At 39.1% G+C, this 16,163-nt stretch overlaps 1 protein-coding gene across 1 annotated transcript; it reads right to left on the bottom strand.

Annotated features, from left to right (window-relative positions):
* Nucleotides 1–9,330: 9,330 nt before the first annotated feature.
* Nucleotides 9,331–11,469, bottom strand: LOC144448656 (uncharacterized). The gene has a single exon (XM_078138934.1). It carries the CDS (start codon nucleotides 11,467–11,469, stop codon nucleotides 9,331–9,333), a length of 2,139 nt encoding a protein of 712 aa, XP_077995060.1.
* Between the last annotated feature and the right edge of the window lie 4,694 nt (nucleotides 11,470–16,163).

Here is a 16,163-nt window from a genome sequence, read left to right as displayed (position 1 = left end):
AAAACAATTTAAAAGGTAAAATAAAATAAATTCCCGACCTACATACCATATTTTCTGAGGGCATATAATCGGAAATACACAATTATTTTTTTCCACGTAATTAAGAAGGACAATGCGCTTACCTTTTGGGAAGCTGTAGCCGTAAACACGACAGTCAGGAACACCAACAGTCGGATCATGCCTCTCACGATGTCAAATTCTGAAATAGAGTTATAAATACGAAACGTTTACGAACGGTGTGACACGCTCAGTTATTTTCCTGGTTACATTATGAAACACCTTGTTCCATGTAAACTTCAAAATAAGCATAGGACATTCTGGAAACTTAGAACTGAAAACAATGATTCAATTTATGTAGTAAACATCTTATTTTTTTTTGCCAAAACATCCGTTCGAAGCTAAAACGTTAATGTCGAAAAGAGGATGAATGACTTTCTATTCAACTTCTACAATATATTAAGTTTTAAAATTTCAGATACACTTGCAAATACTCGCGCTGGCAAAGTAGACTTTCAATCGAAAACGAAAAAAAGAAACCCACTCCTACCTGCTGAAGTGAAGTATCGGCAACGCGGCTCTTCGATGTCAACTCCTAGCAAGTAACGTCGGAATGAAATCCAGACTACCTAAAACACCTTGTTATATTTAGAATTTCATTGAGTTGTTTTGAATAGACAGAACATTTGATTGACAGATTATAGGGCTAACTATGTGTTTATAGCTTACGTTTGCAACAAAAAAGTGTCAACCAATAGTCCATTGTACGGGAGCGGTGTACCAAAATATTTGCGGTGATTCATATTTCGACAGCCCTATTCACAAAAAAAAATCACACATTCAAATATGGTGGTGTATACTTTATTGTTTCGACATGTGTTTTCTCGTTTTCAATTAATACAATTCGGCTGCTTTTACTAAAATGCAACCACTAAGGCTTTATACAATTGAAACAAAGACGTGGGTGTTTAGATCGTGATGTTAAAATACGAGCATTATACGATTCTGTTCTATGGAATGAATTGAGTATATGGATTGAAATGCCAGTCGGTTCAGAAAGAAATGTAGCCACGACACACAAGTATCGACGAACAAAAAATATTCACACATTTCTTGTAAATATGGTGGTGTATACTTTATTGTTTCGACATGTGTTTTGTAGTTCTCAATTAATACAATTCGGCCGCGTTAACTAAATTGCAACCACTAAGGCATTATACATTGAAACAAAGACGTGAGTTTTTAGATCGTGATGTTAAAATACTAGCATTATACGATTCTATTCTCTGGAATGAATTGAGTATGTGGATTGAAATGCCAGACGGTTCAGAAAGAACTGTAGCCATGGCAACAAACTTTTTTCACCAAAAGGGCAGGCAACGCAGACTGTCGATTACAGCAACAACTAAGCATACCTGGCACCAGTGGGGGGGGTGGGGTGGGGTGGTGCCCAGTAGCTTCGTAGGGGTGTGCAACCCTGTTGCTAACCCCCAGACCCTATAAAAACCAATTGACTTTACAATTACATCCCCATTTTACCTCATCGTATAATTATCCTAATCTTAGTAAAGTAAATTACCCATAATGCTATGTATTTGTAGATGAACAATGGTGCTTTGGTAGAAAGCATAGATGTTTACCAAACGAATGAAAAGTAATGAAAAACGAAAATCTTTTATATAATTATCATCACACACTACACTACATATAAATAGGCGACAAAGACATTAGTCAGATTATCACATTTTACACTAATCTCGCCAAATCTTCACCCCTATGTTCGACCAACATTGTATAGTCATCAGTAGAACGAGAAGTCCGACTGACGTCATTTACATTTGACCCCCCCCCCCCAACACACACACACACTCTTTCACACACACATATACATTCGTCCTTATTGCACGGCGTCAGAACTCATGCTACTCAAATAAATTTAAGAAATATGCATTGCTTTAAATCACTGCATTGATATTTCAAACAATCCATTTGCTAGTCTCTGGTCGGGGGTTATAGATTTCCATGTTTCTAGTATAGAGAACGGAAACACAATCGCTTGGTTTATGTTGCGATGACTTTTCGTCAACCATTGCTACCGAATCAGAATATTTTTTGTTCGTCGATTCTTGTGTGTGTGTGTGTGTGTGTGTGTGTGTGTGTGTGTATATACATGTATATATATATATATATATATATATATATATATATATATATATATATATATATATATATATATATATGTGTGTGTGTGTGTGTGTGTGTGTGTGTGTGTGTGTGTGTGTGTGTGTACGGGCTTGTACGTGTTAACGACAAACTAAAAACCACAGGGCCGATTATTTTGATATTTGGTGGGGATGTTACTTTTGATGTATAGTTGGAAAAGTATTAAAATCAAAGTCATCGCATCAAAGATGTATGGTATGAGTAAAAAATTATTTTTACTTTAAAAAAATTAAACTGAAAAATTGCATATGCATGTATATTACCAGAAGCTTTCAGAAAAATTGTCTACAGGATATCAATCAACATAATATACGATTTTGGTGGCGAACATGTGGGTCATGATAGTTGAATTGCTAATATGGCCGGCTTGATATCTGCAGGTTTGAGCCTTCGGTGTAGATTATTTGTGAATGGCTAAAGTTCCTGGGAAGGATTCAAGTCAAGATTGTGCACCAGTCAACCAAGCTGTATTATTTTGGCACCTGGTAGGATAGAGGTTATGTTGTGAATACACTTGCATATATTTGCAACATGGATTGTACACTTCCTTGGTGTTGCAAAGCATACACCATTATTCTGCTAAAAGGACTGTGCCTGGGGTAATACTAATACTCGTAAAGTTCTCTGGGCATTGTGGGGTAAAGCAATGTATAAAAAACAGTATTGTACTGATGCTATTGTTAATTACCATAATAACTCAAATAATAAGTGTAATTGAAAACGTATCTAATTAGTGTAAAAATTACTTTGGAGGTGTCCAGGAGTCTATCTTTACGTTACTAAATATAGAAAATACAAATATATTATCATGCTCAGATTGTTGTTGCCATGGTAACCAAAACAAAGGAAGGTTCAGGTGCTCTTGTGTGAGGTTACGTTTTCACCTTTCAGTATCAGTGGAGGTGCATGTCTGTGTTCTATCTAGGTTCTTCTCGGACGATCCAGACGTTCTAGAAGAAACACTCGCCGAGTCATGTATTTATTGACACATGCTTGCAGGTATATTCACATATCCCGAATACGCAATATACATCTTTCCTTGTTGTATGATATCGGAACTTGGAGTCATTCAAACAAAGACAATCTGCATTGCTTTAAATGACTGCTTTAATAGTTCAAACAATTCATTTGTTATTCTGTGGTCGGGTAATATATATTAGTATGTTCCTAGTAGAGGAAAGAAACATCATTGATTGGTTTGTGATGCGATGACTTTTTTTACGATAAATGCTGTTGAGTCCCGAACATTGTTTGTTCGAATTCGTTGCGAGTTCCTTGAGTGAACTCGAGCTGCGATTTATAGAGAGATGAAAAGTGTGTTTTGTCGTGAAGTGTCACACTTTATTAATTTATGCTCTGTTAGGATTTCGTAGATTTTGGAAAATCTGACATATTTTGCTTCAACAAACCAAGTAGAAATCTCATATGGATAAGTCAATTAGTGGACACGGTGTCATTTGACCGAATTGAACGCTGTTTCGTTTGTATATAACAATCACTTGTCCTCGTACCATGCGATTATGACGTCGCTACGTTGCAATCAGGGTTGCTGTGGAAACAGAGAATGAATATACCCATATGCGCCGAACAAGATGGTGACTGAAAAGGTTGCTAACTAAAACAATGTATTGGCATAAAAGACGGGGACCTATAACCTCTTTGTAATTCTATTGATGATCGAATGAGTGCATATATTGTAAGCTTACATGTCAGGCCTACAAGACTATGTGTTGTGTGAAAAAATTGAAAGAACAAAAGAATACAAGAACGTTAGCACAACACTCACCTGTGTGGCAATAAATATAAAAATTGCCAATGCAATGATAAAATATAGGTGAAGGTTGTGACAAACTATCAATATACTATCTTCAGAGAAACCATAGACCCTAGGGGTGTGGAGAAACTAAAGTGAGGAATTCAATACATAGGTAAGGGAGCTAGAGCCAACGACACCAAATTGGTAGACAAACAAAATATCATCTTGGTGTAAACGCAACACAAACAAACGAACGAACAAAGCAAGTCAAAGATATCCAAATATTGTACTTCCTGAATTCCTCCTCTTCATACCCTCAAACTTCCAGGTTCCCTGGTTTCGGCACCTATTTGCTCACATCCATATATTGATACTGATATCTCCTTTTAATCTCGGCACTAAATCAATGTGTGTAGTCGAATCTGACTTCACTTGAAATTACATGGCAAAGTAAATGAAATGCACACAAACTTAGTGTACAGTTTATATGAGTTCTTTCTTTCTTTCTTTGATTTTCTAATAATGATTTACTTCCAAATAAAGTCGTGATATTGATAAATCCTTTTGATAATAATTTATAACATTATTCCGAACAATATCGAAGTCTCTTAATTGATGAATCGCAATGAATTCAGAGTTATTTGGTGATTGAATGTATAAACAATGAATAATTCGCATATATAATAAATTTGCAAGACTTAAGTATGTTCAAGATGACTCATCGCGAAAAACCTCCTTGGTAGGTCTGGACGGCTATGCGTTCCCTCTATTTGCATTGATAGGGAGGTGTCTGGCATAGGTGAGGAAGGAGAAAAAAACAGTTGTCATGAAGGCAGCAACATGGCACACACAGCCTTGGCTTCCAATGATAATTGAAATGTCAATAGACTTTCCGATTCCCCTCCCAACACACCAGATACTTCTGCTATCACCATCACAACAACCACACCCCATGCTAATGACAGGAGGCAGTCTGAAATTAGCGGCATTGGAGGTTTCAGGAATTCCGTCATTACAGAATGAATTTCAAATGAAACTGCCAAACTTATGTCAAATGTCTGGAAAAGGGGACATCAAAATCTCACAATTTCGCCTGGAGAAAGTGGAGTAGATGGTGTGGTGAAAGACAAGTTGATCCATTTCAAACATCTTTGGCCAATGTCCTAAATTTTATCACTTACCTGTTTAACAGCGGGTACCAGTCTAGATCAATCAACACTTATAGATCAACATTGTCTGCCTTTCATCCACCTATAGATGGGCATAAGGTTGGCCAACACCCCAATGTCACAACATTGTTGAGGGCAGTATTTCATGAGAGACCACCACAACCAAGGTATTCCGATACCTGGGACGTGGATCTGGTATTGAGCCATATAAAAAATATGGGTAAAAATGAGGAACTGAAACAAAAGCAATTATCCTTAAATGTTTGTATGTTATTGGTCCTGACTAGTGCTAGCCGCCTGTCTGAGATTCAAACTCTGAACTTAAGAAATATGCATGATAATGGAAGTAGCATCACCTGCAAAGATTCATCCCTGACCAAGTCAAGTAAGGCTAAATTTATATCATCCCAGAAACCATCAGATCATAGTCCCCTGAGCAGTGTTACCTTTTATTTGTTTCCATCACAACCCTTACTATGTGTGGCGTCATGTTTACGCAAATACCTAAGGTTGTCAGAGCCATGGCGTAATGAAGTCAATGATAAGAACTATGTAGATACGTTGGTCTTGAGTTATGTCAGGCCCCACAAACCAGTATCAACTAGTACACTTGCTTGGTGGTTAAAGATAATAATGAAGTTGGCAGGAATAAATACTATACTGACATCTTCAAAGCACATTCTACTTGATCTGCATGTACAACTAAAGCAAAAAAAACATTACAAGGTGTATCAGTTAAGGATATATTATCACAGGCTAACTGCTCTAAACCATCCACATTCTCAATGTCCTACCTTTGGGAAATACCGTCAAATAATACTGGCGCACATAGCTTAGCATTCCAGAGAACAGTCTTTAATGAACAAACTTATTAGGTTGGCTTTGCACATGCATTGTTATATCTTGACTTAAGGAGGTTTTAGTGATATGGAATTGAAGATTTCATAAGCACAGTGTGGGTGTGTGAAATGGAATCTTAATTCCATGAACGAAAACCGAATTGAGATATAACAATCCCACCAAGTACCCAAACCAAATAATGGTAATGTATATGGAACTTTCTCTGCTCTTACAGAAAGCAACAGTAGGAGTAATTGAAGACCAATGGACTATTTGAAGACTTCACGAACTGTTGATTGCTGTATTTTTGTAAAGACTGTTGAGTATTTAACCCATGATTTTGTCGTTTTTTCAGGAACGTTGTTGTTTCCCAGAAGACATTTGATTGGATCAGCATATATTGCAAAACTTACCTTAATTCAACCAGCATACAGATGGTAGATATACAGGATTTACAACTTACCTTTGTTGGGACTATCAATGCTATTTCATTTAAGTGGATAAATGAAGAGCTTGAGTTGAATTATTAAAATGGAACTAAAGTTTCAGATTTCTTTATTGATTAAATTAGTGTGTTGTGTTCTACATTTGAGTGTTTGAGTGTACTTATATATGTTGTATTATTGTAGTTTCTTTGCATCCATTTAGTCGAAGGAAGTACACAGCGTATGCCCAGCCTTTAGCAACGCAACAGATATCGATCGATCGTCTGCACTGCGAAGCAAACCCGGACGTAAAGTGCAGTCATACATGTGTATCAGACAAAACATTGCATACGCTCTTGGAAATTTCCCCCCTACCTTTCACCGTCAAGATGCTAAGTAGACTACAGTCATTTTGGAATATATTTACCCTGTGTAGTCAATACTTATAATTATGATAGTGCCCTGGGATCTTACAAAGTATTTGCAAGACAGTTTCCCATCTACACTGCGTAATGTTGGTTCTGTATGATTTAGTGTGGGGTGGCCTGAGGCCATTGTTGTTGGTGTGTGTCGTACTTTCCTATTTTGATTCGCTCGTCATGACTGCCCATAAATGTGTTATAGACAGGGTGGGAGGGTGGGAGCTTGGTATATCAACCCGCCGTGAGGTGTCACCAGATGTACTTCTTTCTTCTTTATATATATGCTCATATATACATATTCATTAGGTAATGCATATTCATACTAGGTTCACCAATCATCACGCAGTGTAGACAGTTTCCCATCTACACTGCGTAATGTTGGTTCTGTATGATTTAGTGTGGGGTGGCCTGAGTCCATTGTCCCCTTCCGTTCGTCTATCATACTACACTCCACCCTCCTCTCATCTCCCCCTCTCTCCATATCTCATCAACTCACCACATCCAGGCCAGTTAATCTACATACGTCGATTCCAGGTTATGGTGTTATAAGCACACGGTACAGATTATTATCATATATTTTATTTCTGTTTTCCTACTACTCATATGTATTCTGGGACGACAAAGTTTCTACATTGTATATATATAATAACACTTCTAGATCTGCTTACTCTGTCTCTTATTCTGTTCCCCTCTGTCTCTCCCTTTCGAATGTTTTTTGTTTTTTTTAAATTGTCTATTTATTTTGTTATCATCATCATTATCCTCATCATCATCATCATCATCATCATCATCATCATTATTATTATTATTATTATTATTATTATTATTATTTTTATTTTTATCTTTATATATATATATATTTTTTTTTTTTATTTTTTTTTTTATAAGTTGTACTTAAGGATTTTCCTTGCATACTTTTTGTACCTCTGCTAAATTGTTAAAGCTCTCATATACTTGTTGTGCCTCACTGATCGCCCTTTCTTTGAGTCTCATCGCTGGTGCTGTTGGAGACAGCACCTTTGATAACTGCAAGTAGTGCGATGCTGTAGATGCGGTCTTCCATCCCACATGTTGCATAATCTCGGGCATGGTTGATCCAGATAGCGCTAGTGCTATCGCACAAGCACTTCGGAAACTGTGGATTGTCTCCCCCTCAAAGATTCCTAATTTTGTTAGATGATCTTTAAGCCTTGCATTTGCCGCATTCGTTGAAAGAGCTTCATTGGTAACTTTCCCTTCTTTCGTCGTGGACCGGAAGAATACACCTGGGTTTAAGTTGATAGTCAACGAGTTTGCCATATCAATATATGAAAGGACTGCCCTAACCGGACAGATTTTCTCATCCTCATTTCTCATTATTGGGCAACATCTCGTATTTCCATCCCTAAGTGTTTTTCCCCATACATGGTTTAACAGTAGTCCACCATTCTGCAGACTGGCTATATTTTCTGTTTTTATGGGCAAAAGATCGCTAGCTCTGTCGCCCGTAAACGCTAGACAAAGGAGCAGTGCTTTATCCCTGGCCAAAATAAATAGCTGAAGTGGGTTAATATTCAGACATATCTCAATCTTTCGGTCAATTTCTTCCACTATCCTTCTAACCTTCCCTAATGTGATTGGTTTTGCCTGTCTCGGTACTAAGTTTTCCTTCATTTGTTCTTCAGTTACCCTTTTACGTATTGCTTGACTGTCTTATCCGCTGCTGGATTCCCTAATCCCAACCTGACATCCCAATCTCCACCTCTTCCTGTACTTTCAAATATTGATCTTAATTGTCCGATATATGAGTCAACTGTTTTGAACACTGGCAGCTGTCACCTTTTTCACATCCCGCCGCATGTATAACGGTCCGCCCGTCTTTATCTTTATATACTAAGAACCTAACTACATCTCTTGGTGACGCAGATGCTAAACTTTTTGGTGGAATCAAACTTGCCAGGAACCCCTCCATTTCCTCTTGCAGACGTGATTTTCGTTTATTGTATGTTGAGTTAGTTGCCCCATCAAGTATTTCATTCATGCGTTTGTCAATGGCCTTAATATCAACGTTTGGCTGGTTGTTTTCTCTTCCTTGTGGGATGTTTATTTTCATTCGGTTATTATGACCGCATCTCTGGCAGAAGTTATATTCTATGTCGTTGGGATAATGACACTCCCCACACTGCACTGCTGGCATCCAGAGTCGTGGGGCACCGTACATCAAAGGCTGTAACATGAACATATATATATATATATATATATATATATATATATATATATATATATATATATATTTTTTTTTTTTTATTTCTTTATTTCCCTCTATAAGCGTTACTCTATACAAGCATATTCGGTGGTTTTTTGTTGTTGTTGATGTTGTTGTTGTTTTGTTTTTGTTTTTTGTTTCTCTTTCTTTCTTTCTCTCTCTCTCTCTATCTCTCTCTCTCTCTCTCTCTCTCTCTCTCTCTCTCTCTCTCTCTCTCTCTCTCTCTCTCTCTCTCTCTCTTTCTCTCTCTCTCTTACTGTCTGTAGTCCATCTTACAGGCCCATATATCATACAGTGAGGGTACTCTTATCCATCCTTTTTTATTAGGGACTTCAAATATGTATTCCCCTGCTGGGGCCAATTCCACCAACTTCTTTGCTTCCCCTTGCACAATCGGCCACCAGTATTTCATTGGTGACAATTTCGGTATCACGAATGTTGCCAGACCTTTTTGCTCTTTAACTAATTTAAGTATGGGCCCTACCATCTGAAATGGGGGAAAAACATAACAGTTTTCGCCTGTTATATTTTGGGCAAATACATCCACTCCTGAGGTGTTAGGCGTTTCCCATGGTGTGAAATGTCGTAATGGGGTACCATTTCTGTCATGTTGAGCGTTTGAATCTAGTGCCATCAAGTCTACTGAATGACCGTCCTTCCCACCAAACTCGCGATCTATTCGCTCCCAATATTCTGGTAATAACCTGGCATCTGCTGGTGTTAGTCGTCGTGAGGGTGGGTCTGCAGGATTGTGTCTCGATGGGATGTACCTCATTTCGATTTCGATATCGAGACCGTCAACCACTTCATATAGGCTTTTTAACGCATTGTTCATGTCACTACTTTTGCTTCCCCTGTTTTTCCAACAATGCATTAGTGTTTCGTTGTCAGTATATGCTATCACTCGTGTGTTGCGTGTTCTTTCATGAAATGAAAGTAAGGTTTTTTCTAGTGCCTTGCTTTCTTTATATGCTATTGGTTTCTCTTGCAAATCTTGCCCCCAGTAATCTCGTATTTCTCCTGTCTTCCTACCCGACATGACGGTACCACCCCATCCATATTGGGATGCATCGCTAGCAATCGTAACTATCACATGTTTTTCCTCTTTCCATGGGCTATATCCTTCCCCTGTATCTAACCTTCTCCAACTTTCAATTTCCTCTTGTAGTTTCGGGTGGAGATAGACTATCCCTTCATCCTTCCCGGCTCTCGATAGTGCTAGTGCCATTTCCCGGATGTACAGTTTTGCCGACGGTATAGCTACTGTCAGTGATACACATTTTCCCATCATTCGCTGTAGGGTTTTCACAGACACTGGACTTTGATTCAGAATATGTTCCCTTAATTCGGCAAACTTCTCTCTCTTTCTTTGTGTTATACTAAATATCGTCTTGACCGTATCCACCTTGAATCCTAGAAACTCTAAGGTTTGTGTTGGAATAAATATACACTTTTCCAAAGCGAGATAATAGCCAAGCGAAATAAGTATATATGACATGATATAGCATGCTGCATTCGCCTTTTCCATGTTAGACCATGTATTCTCTGTGCAGTTTCGTATCTGACCCGCATGTCTATCATCAATGTACAGGGATGACGGGACTCCACATTTCCTTATTTCATTCATTGCGCATAAACCTATGGTCTGGTATATGTACGGTGAACACTTCCAGCCAAACGGTAATGTTGCACATACATACCACCATCCACCCCATTGAATACCTAATAAGGCTCTGCTTGCCATGGTTATCATCACGTGATCATACCCACTTTTGTCGTCTAGTTTTGTTTGGAAATGTCCTCTATCTAGATATCTCGGTAGTTGTGTAATGTGATCTAGTCTGAATGGTAGGGTCTTCATCCAGTTGTTCAGGAATCGTTCATCATGACACAAACGTGGTTTCGTTGGTTCGACCGTCAATGGCATGACTATATATGGTGGTTCTACTTTCCCAACCTCACCCCATATTTCTAGTGCACCCGACCGAACTCTTTCCTTTATGGTCTCACTTATAAAGTCAATATATTTCCCACATATCTTGTTATTCGGCAAGTATATGCTTGGTGGGAAAGCAGAGTCGTACCTCTTCCCCCTGAACGTGCCCTTAAAAGCAGTTACGAAATCAAATACTGAGACGCCATTCTTTATCCACTTTCCAACCATTCCCTCATTTCCTTGACCTTTCAATACGTTATACCATTCTTCAGTGTGATTATGGATTTCTCCAGCAGTAAACGCTCCAGGGTTTCTAAAACGAAGATCTAGGGCTGATGCCTTGATCAGTCCCATTCCCACCATTCTTGGTTGTGGACAGACCGATATCGGTGCACTTTCTCCATTCCAGCCAACCCAGTCAACTTTTCTGGTCAGATGATCACTGTAGGCTTTCATTGGGTTCAGGCGAACCTCTTTTTCCCATTTTGGTATGTCGTGCACATTCACCTGAAATGGTGAGCGGGGAGGGATTTAGTCTATATCCACATTAGTACATAGACTTAACTGATCTTTAACAAAAACAAACAAAAAAACACCAAAACCAGGCAAAGGGGCAGCCTGGTTAAGCAGAAGTGACTGGTATATGTAGAAACCATGTCAGACTCCCCCAGGCTTTTTTTTTTTTTTTTTTTTTTTTTTACTACTCCCTCGCCACCTTCCAACACTATACTATCCAATATCCAAACCACATCCATTCTGATCATATCATTCAATCTAATGAAATGACGTTAGCACATATTTTCCATCCATTTCCTTTATTTATCTCTTCATTAATACATAAACATCATTTCACCCCTCAAGATATCAATGTGAAATTCACGACTTTGCATTGACAGACATTGAGTTGTCTATATACGACAGACTTAACATAAGTTATCGCCACCTTTTGTCCCTTCTATCCCTCTCAGCCCCTCTATCATATTCTCTGCTATAGCAGTTTCGTGCTACATGTCCAAATTTTCCGCATTTCCAGCATCGGATTCCAGCTCTCAACTTATCTCCCCCACTCTTTTTCTCTTTTTCCTGATTAGCTTTCTTGATTTTCGCTATTTTCTCGATGACCTCCGCGTGCTCCTTGGGGCCAATGAGTGCAAGCATCATGTTTGACATTGCCGGCGACTCTTTTTCCTTGCGCAGGGCTCTCAGCATGGCTATATATTTTTGGTACTCTGGGTGACGAATCTCTTGGGATGTATCCACCACTAACTGTAATCTCGCGAGGGCTTCTTCAGCGTTGAATATACATTCATCTCTTTCAGCATATAATCTCAGCTCTGCTAATGCTCTTTGAAATCTTTCATTCGCCTCTCTCTTTTGCAAAGCCGCCTCATCTGGCCCTGCCACCTGGAGCACCTGTGACAAAACAAATAACATACGTCACTCTGGCATTCTTATGTACATTTGCATATGCCACGTCACACCTGTTCATCCAGGGACGTCAAAACTCTCATCTAGCAACCCAGTGATGACACCTGGGACGACTTGCCTTTCACCCGCGTCAAAGCCCACATCCGTAGGGACGCCTTGCCTTTTCACCCGCGTCAGACCCACCTCCGTGGGGACGCCTTTTGCCTTTTCTCCCGCGTCAACCAACTTCCTTAGGGACGCCTGGCATGACTTGCCCTCCTTGGTTCTGACAAATTTTCCACATGTCACCCTCAACATGGGACACCGTGTTCCACCACAGTATCATTTCCAGTTGCAACTTTTACTCCTTTTTCTGTGTCCTTTCCTTCTCCCTTCCTAGCCAAAACATGATTTTAAAAACTAGTCGTAAACTATTATGTACTTCAGTATGCGTATGTTTGCCACGGGAAAGACAAGAAACACATACATTAATATTCTCATGACAATGCAAATTAGGAGACCTTCCCAAACTACACGTTACCGGAAATACATGTTGTAGAATGAAAAAACAACCAAATACACCAAACCCTTGAATGAACGAAATTTTCACTTACGAGGCTAAAGCTCGAGATTTTTCCCCCTAATAACAGTACCGGGTGACCGCGTGAACGAAATTCCCCCTTCCAATCATTTTAGGCAGTGGGACAGAGCCATGACGACAGTTCTCCGGTAGGTTACATATCTGCCTGCCACGTCTACAAGTGTGGGGGCTGACTATATTATACACCTTGTGCAACATTATTACAGAACAGGACATTCACCCACCTGTGCATTATTATTGTTCATGGTTGTTCCCAAAGACTGTGTCGCCGCACTGGAAATTGGGGTAGTTCCACTAGCTGCCGGCGCTTGTAGGGCTGGGTTAATTACTGGAGTTTGCAGAGTTGCTCGCGTAGTACCACTGGCACTTCCTGGGGCAGTCATGACGAGTGCTGACTTTTCAACTGCTTGGTGTCTCAACCCGCCGTGAGGTGTCACCAGATGTACTTCTTTCTTCTTTATATATATGCTCATATATACATATTCATTAGGTAATGCATATTCATACTAGGTTCACCAATCATCACGCAGTGTAGACAGTCAAGCAGTCCACGCTGAGTCACGATGAATAATTACCCGTCATAAATACCCTTTGCATTCTTTATGATGCTGGGTAAAAAGCCCCCCCCCCCACCCCCCCCCCCCCCATCGTCCCCTATATCGGTATACCGGTAATATACGTCCCTAGACTTTTTGAGAGCAGTTTCATACCCGGTATAGGTACCCTGTCTTCATATGAATATGAGTGAGTGCTTCCATGTCCTTTCTAGCAACGCAACAAATATCGATCGATCGTCTGCGCTGCTGCTCGCACTCGCAGACTCTTGACAAATGTAATGTGCATGCGCGCGCGAAGCAAACCCGGAAGTAAAGTGCAGTCATACATGTGTTTCAGGCAAAACATTGCATACGTTCTTGAAGATTTCCCACTACCTTTCACTGTTAAGATGCTATTGCACTCCTTTTGGAATATATTTACCCTGTGTAGTCAATAATGAACGCATATTGCCTGGCCATGAGCTATGGGTAATGAACGGGCGCTATAGCAGGCAATATGTGTCTTATAATATACCATCATCGACTTGCTCGAATACAGCTGTGCGTTGTTCTGTCGAATCCCTGCATAGAAATTCCGCAGCTTGATACACAGATCGGCAGGCGCGTTCTTTTCCACGTCTGTTATGGTTGTACCAATTTCTTCACAAAACGAAGTAAAAATCTTGGTGGCATAGTGAATGACATGCTTTGTGTTACGCGAATCTTTGCTATCGACAAGGTGTTGAAGTTCTTGCTCCGACAGAAGGGAAAATCTTGCCCTCTTCTCTTGAGGTTGGCAGACGACATCATCAGAAGCTGCCATTTTGACCTGCTGTGAACTCGCGGTGGTCTCGTGACCATGCAATATTTGATGGAACTATTCCCCTAGGGAAATAGTCATTCTATTTCCCTAAGGAAATAGTCATTCTATTTTCCTATCACGTGTCTGATTCTAGCGAATCATGGCACAGCATTTTCACTAGGTATATTATAATTATAATTATGATAGTGCTATCCTGGGATCTTATAAAGTATTTGCAAGACAGTCAAGCAGTCCACACTGAGTCACGATGAAAAATTACCCGCCATGTGAATATTATATATGGGGGGTCATCATGTTTTAGAATTAAGTGATCAGGGGGTAAGCCTGTTTTTGGTTTTACAGATAGGGGGTCAGTGGCTTTTTGCCGGCCCGATTTAATAATCCACTGCCCCCCCCCCTCCCCCATCCCAGGCTGGAGACACTGACCGGAAGAATTGTGGTTGGCTACGAAATCGCTTCATGCATTTTCTCTTCAAAGTTTGGAAGCTTTGGGCTGATTTGGAGACCATTACAATTCTTTCCTTTCTTGTTAGTCGCCAATGATGACAAAAATACATCGGTTTTATCCATTTTATTTTTGAAATATTTAATTCCCTCGTCAACAATATATTAAGTTGTTACAGTAGTTGTATCTCCAGATGCCATTTTGTCGTCCTGTAAAATATAAAAATTCTATGCACGTCGGATATTATGATATTTGACATACACTATGGTTTGTGTCCTGGTCATATAAACAGCGCCATCTATCATAGAGTGCATAAGATTCAGTTCGGAATTCTAAGTCATCAGAATTCTGTTGTCAATTAATCTGAAAAAGATTTCATCATTTGAAAACAAACTTACCGTCTTATCAATATCATCCATTTTTACAGCAGAATCCTAAAGTAATTTTTCGGTGGCATAAAATGAAATATTGTGAAATTGGAATTTTGATAGTTCAGTTGCTCTGTCAGCTTCATCTCCATCAAAATATTGGAGGAGATTATAGTGCAGTCGTCATCTGGCTAACGTAAGATCTGATTTGGAAGGAACTATTTTCTTTCCCATCTTGTGAGGCTTCACATGGCAAGTAGACATCAGTTTTATCCATTTTGGTTTCTATGTTTCTGAATGACTTCCCGACTTCTTTAAACATAATGCCTTCTTTAACAATATCTTTGGGCGCGGCGGCGTACGTCTATCTGTAGACGAAATGTTCAATGCGGTGACATCCTGCAAAATATGAAATGATTCGTAATAATTCCTCGTATATAGTATTTTAAGCAACGAATATACTTGTTTACAAAATGGCAATAGTTTGCATAATTATGACACTCCAACACGTCCGTACACACACACACACACACACACACACACACACACACACACACACACACACACTTAGAATTATACAAAAATAAATTCAAATTGCGACAATGTAAACGAATCAGAAGTAAACTGTATGCCTTCCATAAGGGAAAGGTATTTTAATTAGAATTTAGAATTAGCTGTCATACAATTAACTAAAGCAATCTATACGAAACTTGAAGCGTGGATACTTATAATATTGCATAATAACTATACAAATTCAGTAAGAATAACGCTGCACCAACGAGTTTTATGATAGACATTCACTTTGTTATCATCAATATATGCACCAAATTAAACGAAATTTGACGATTGAATTCTTGATTAATTATCGCAAATCATTAATTATGCAAATGACTAAATGAAATTAAAAACAACAGCAACAAACTATTCCAAACATCTACACTTTGATAGCATCAATACATGTACCAATTAT

The sequence above is a fragment of the Glandiceps talaboti genome, chromosome 17 (genome assembly GCF_964340395.1).
Source record: "Glandiceps talaboti chromosome 17, keGlaTala1.1, whole genome shotgun sequence".
Classification (NCBI taxonomy): Eukaryota; Metazoa; Hemichordata; class Enteropneusta; family Spengelidae; genus Glandiceps; species Glandiceps talaboti.
Note: the sequence above shows the minus strand (reverse complement) of the source record. Positions and strands in the feature narration are given on the sequence as shown.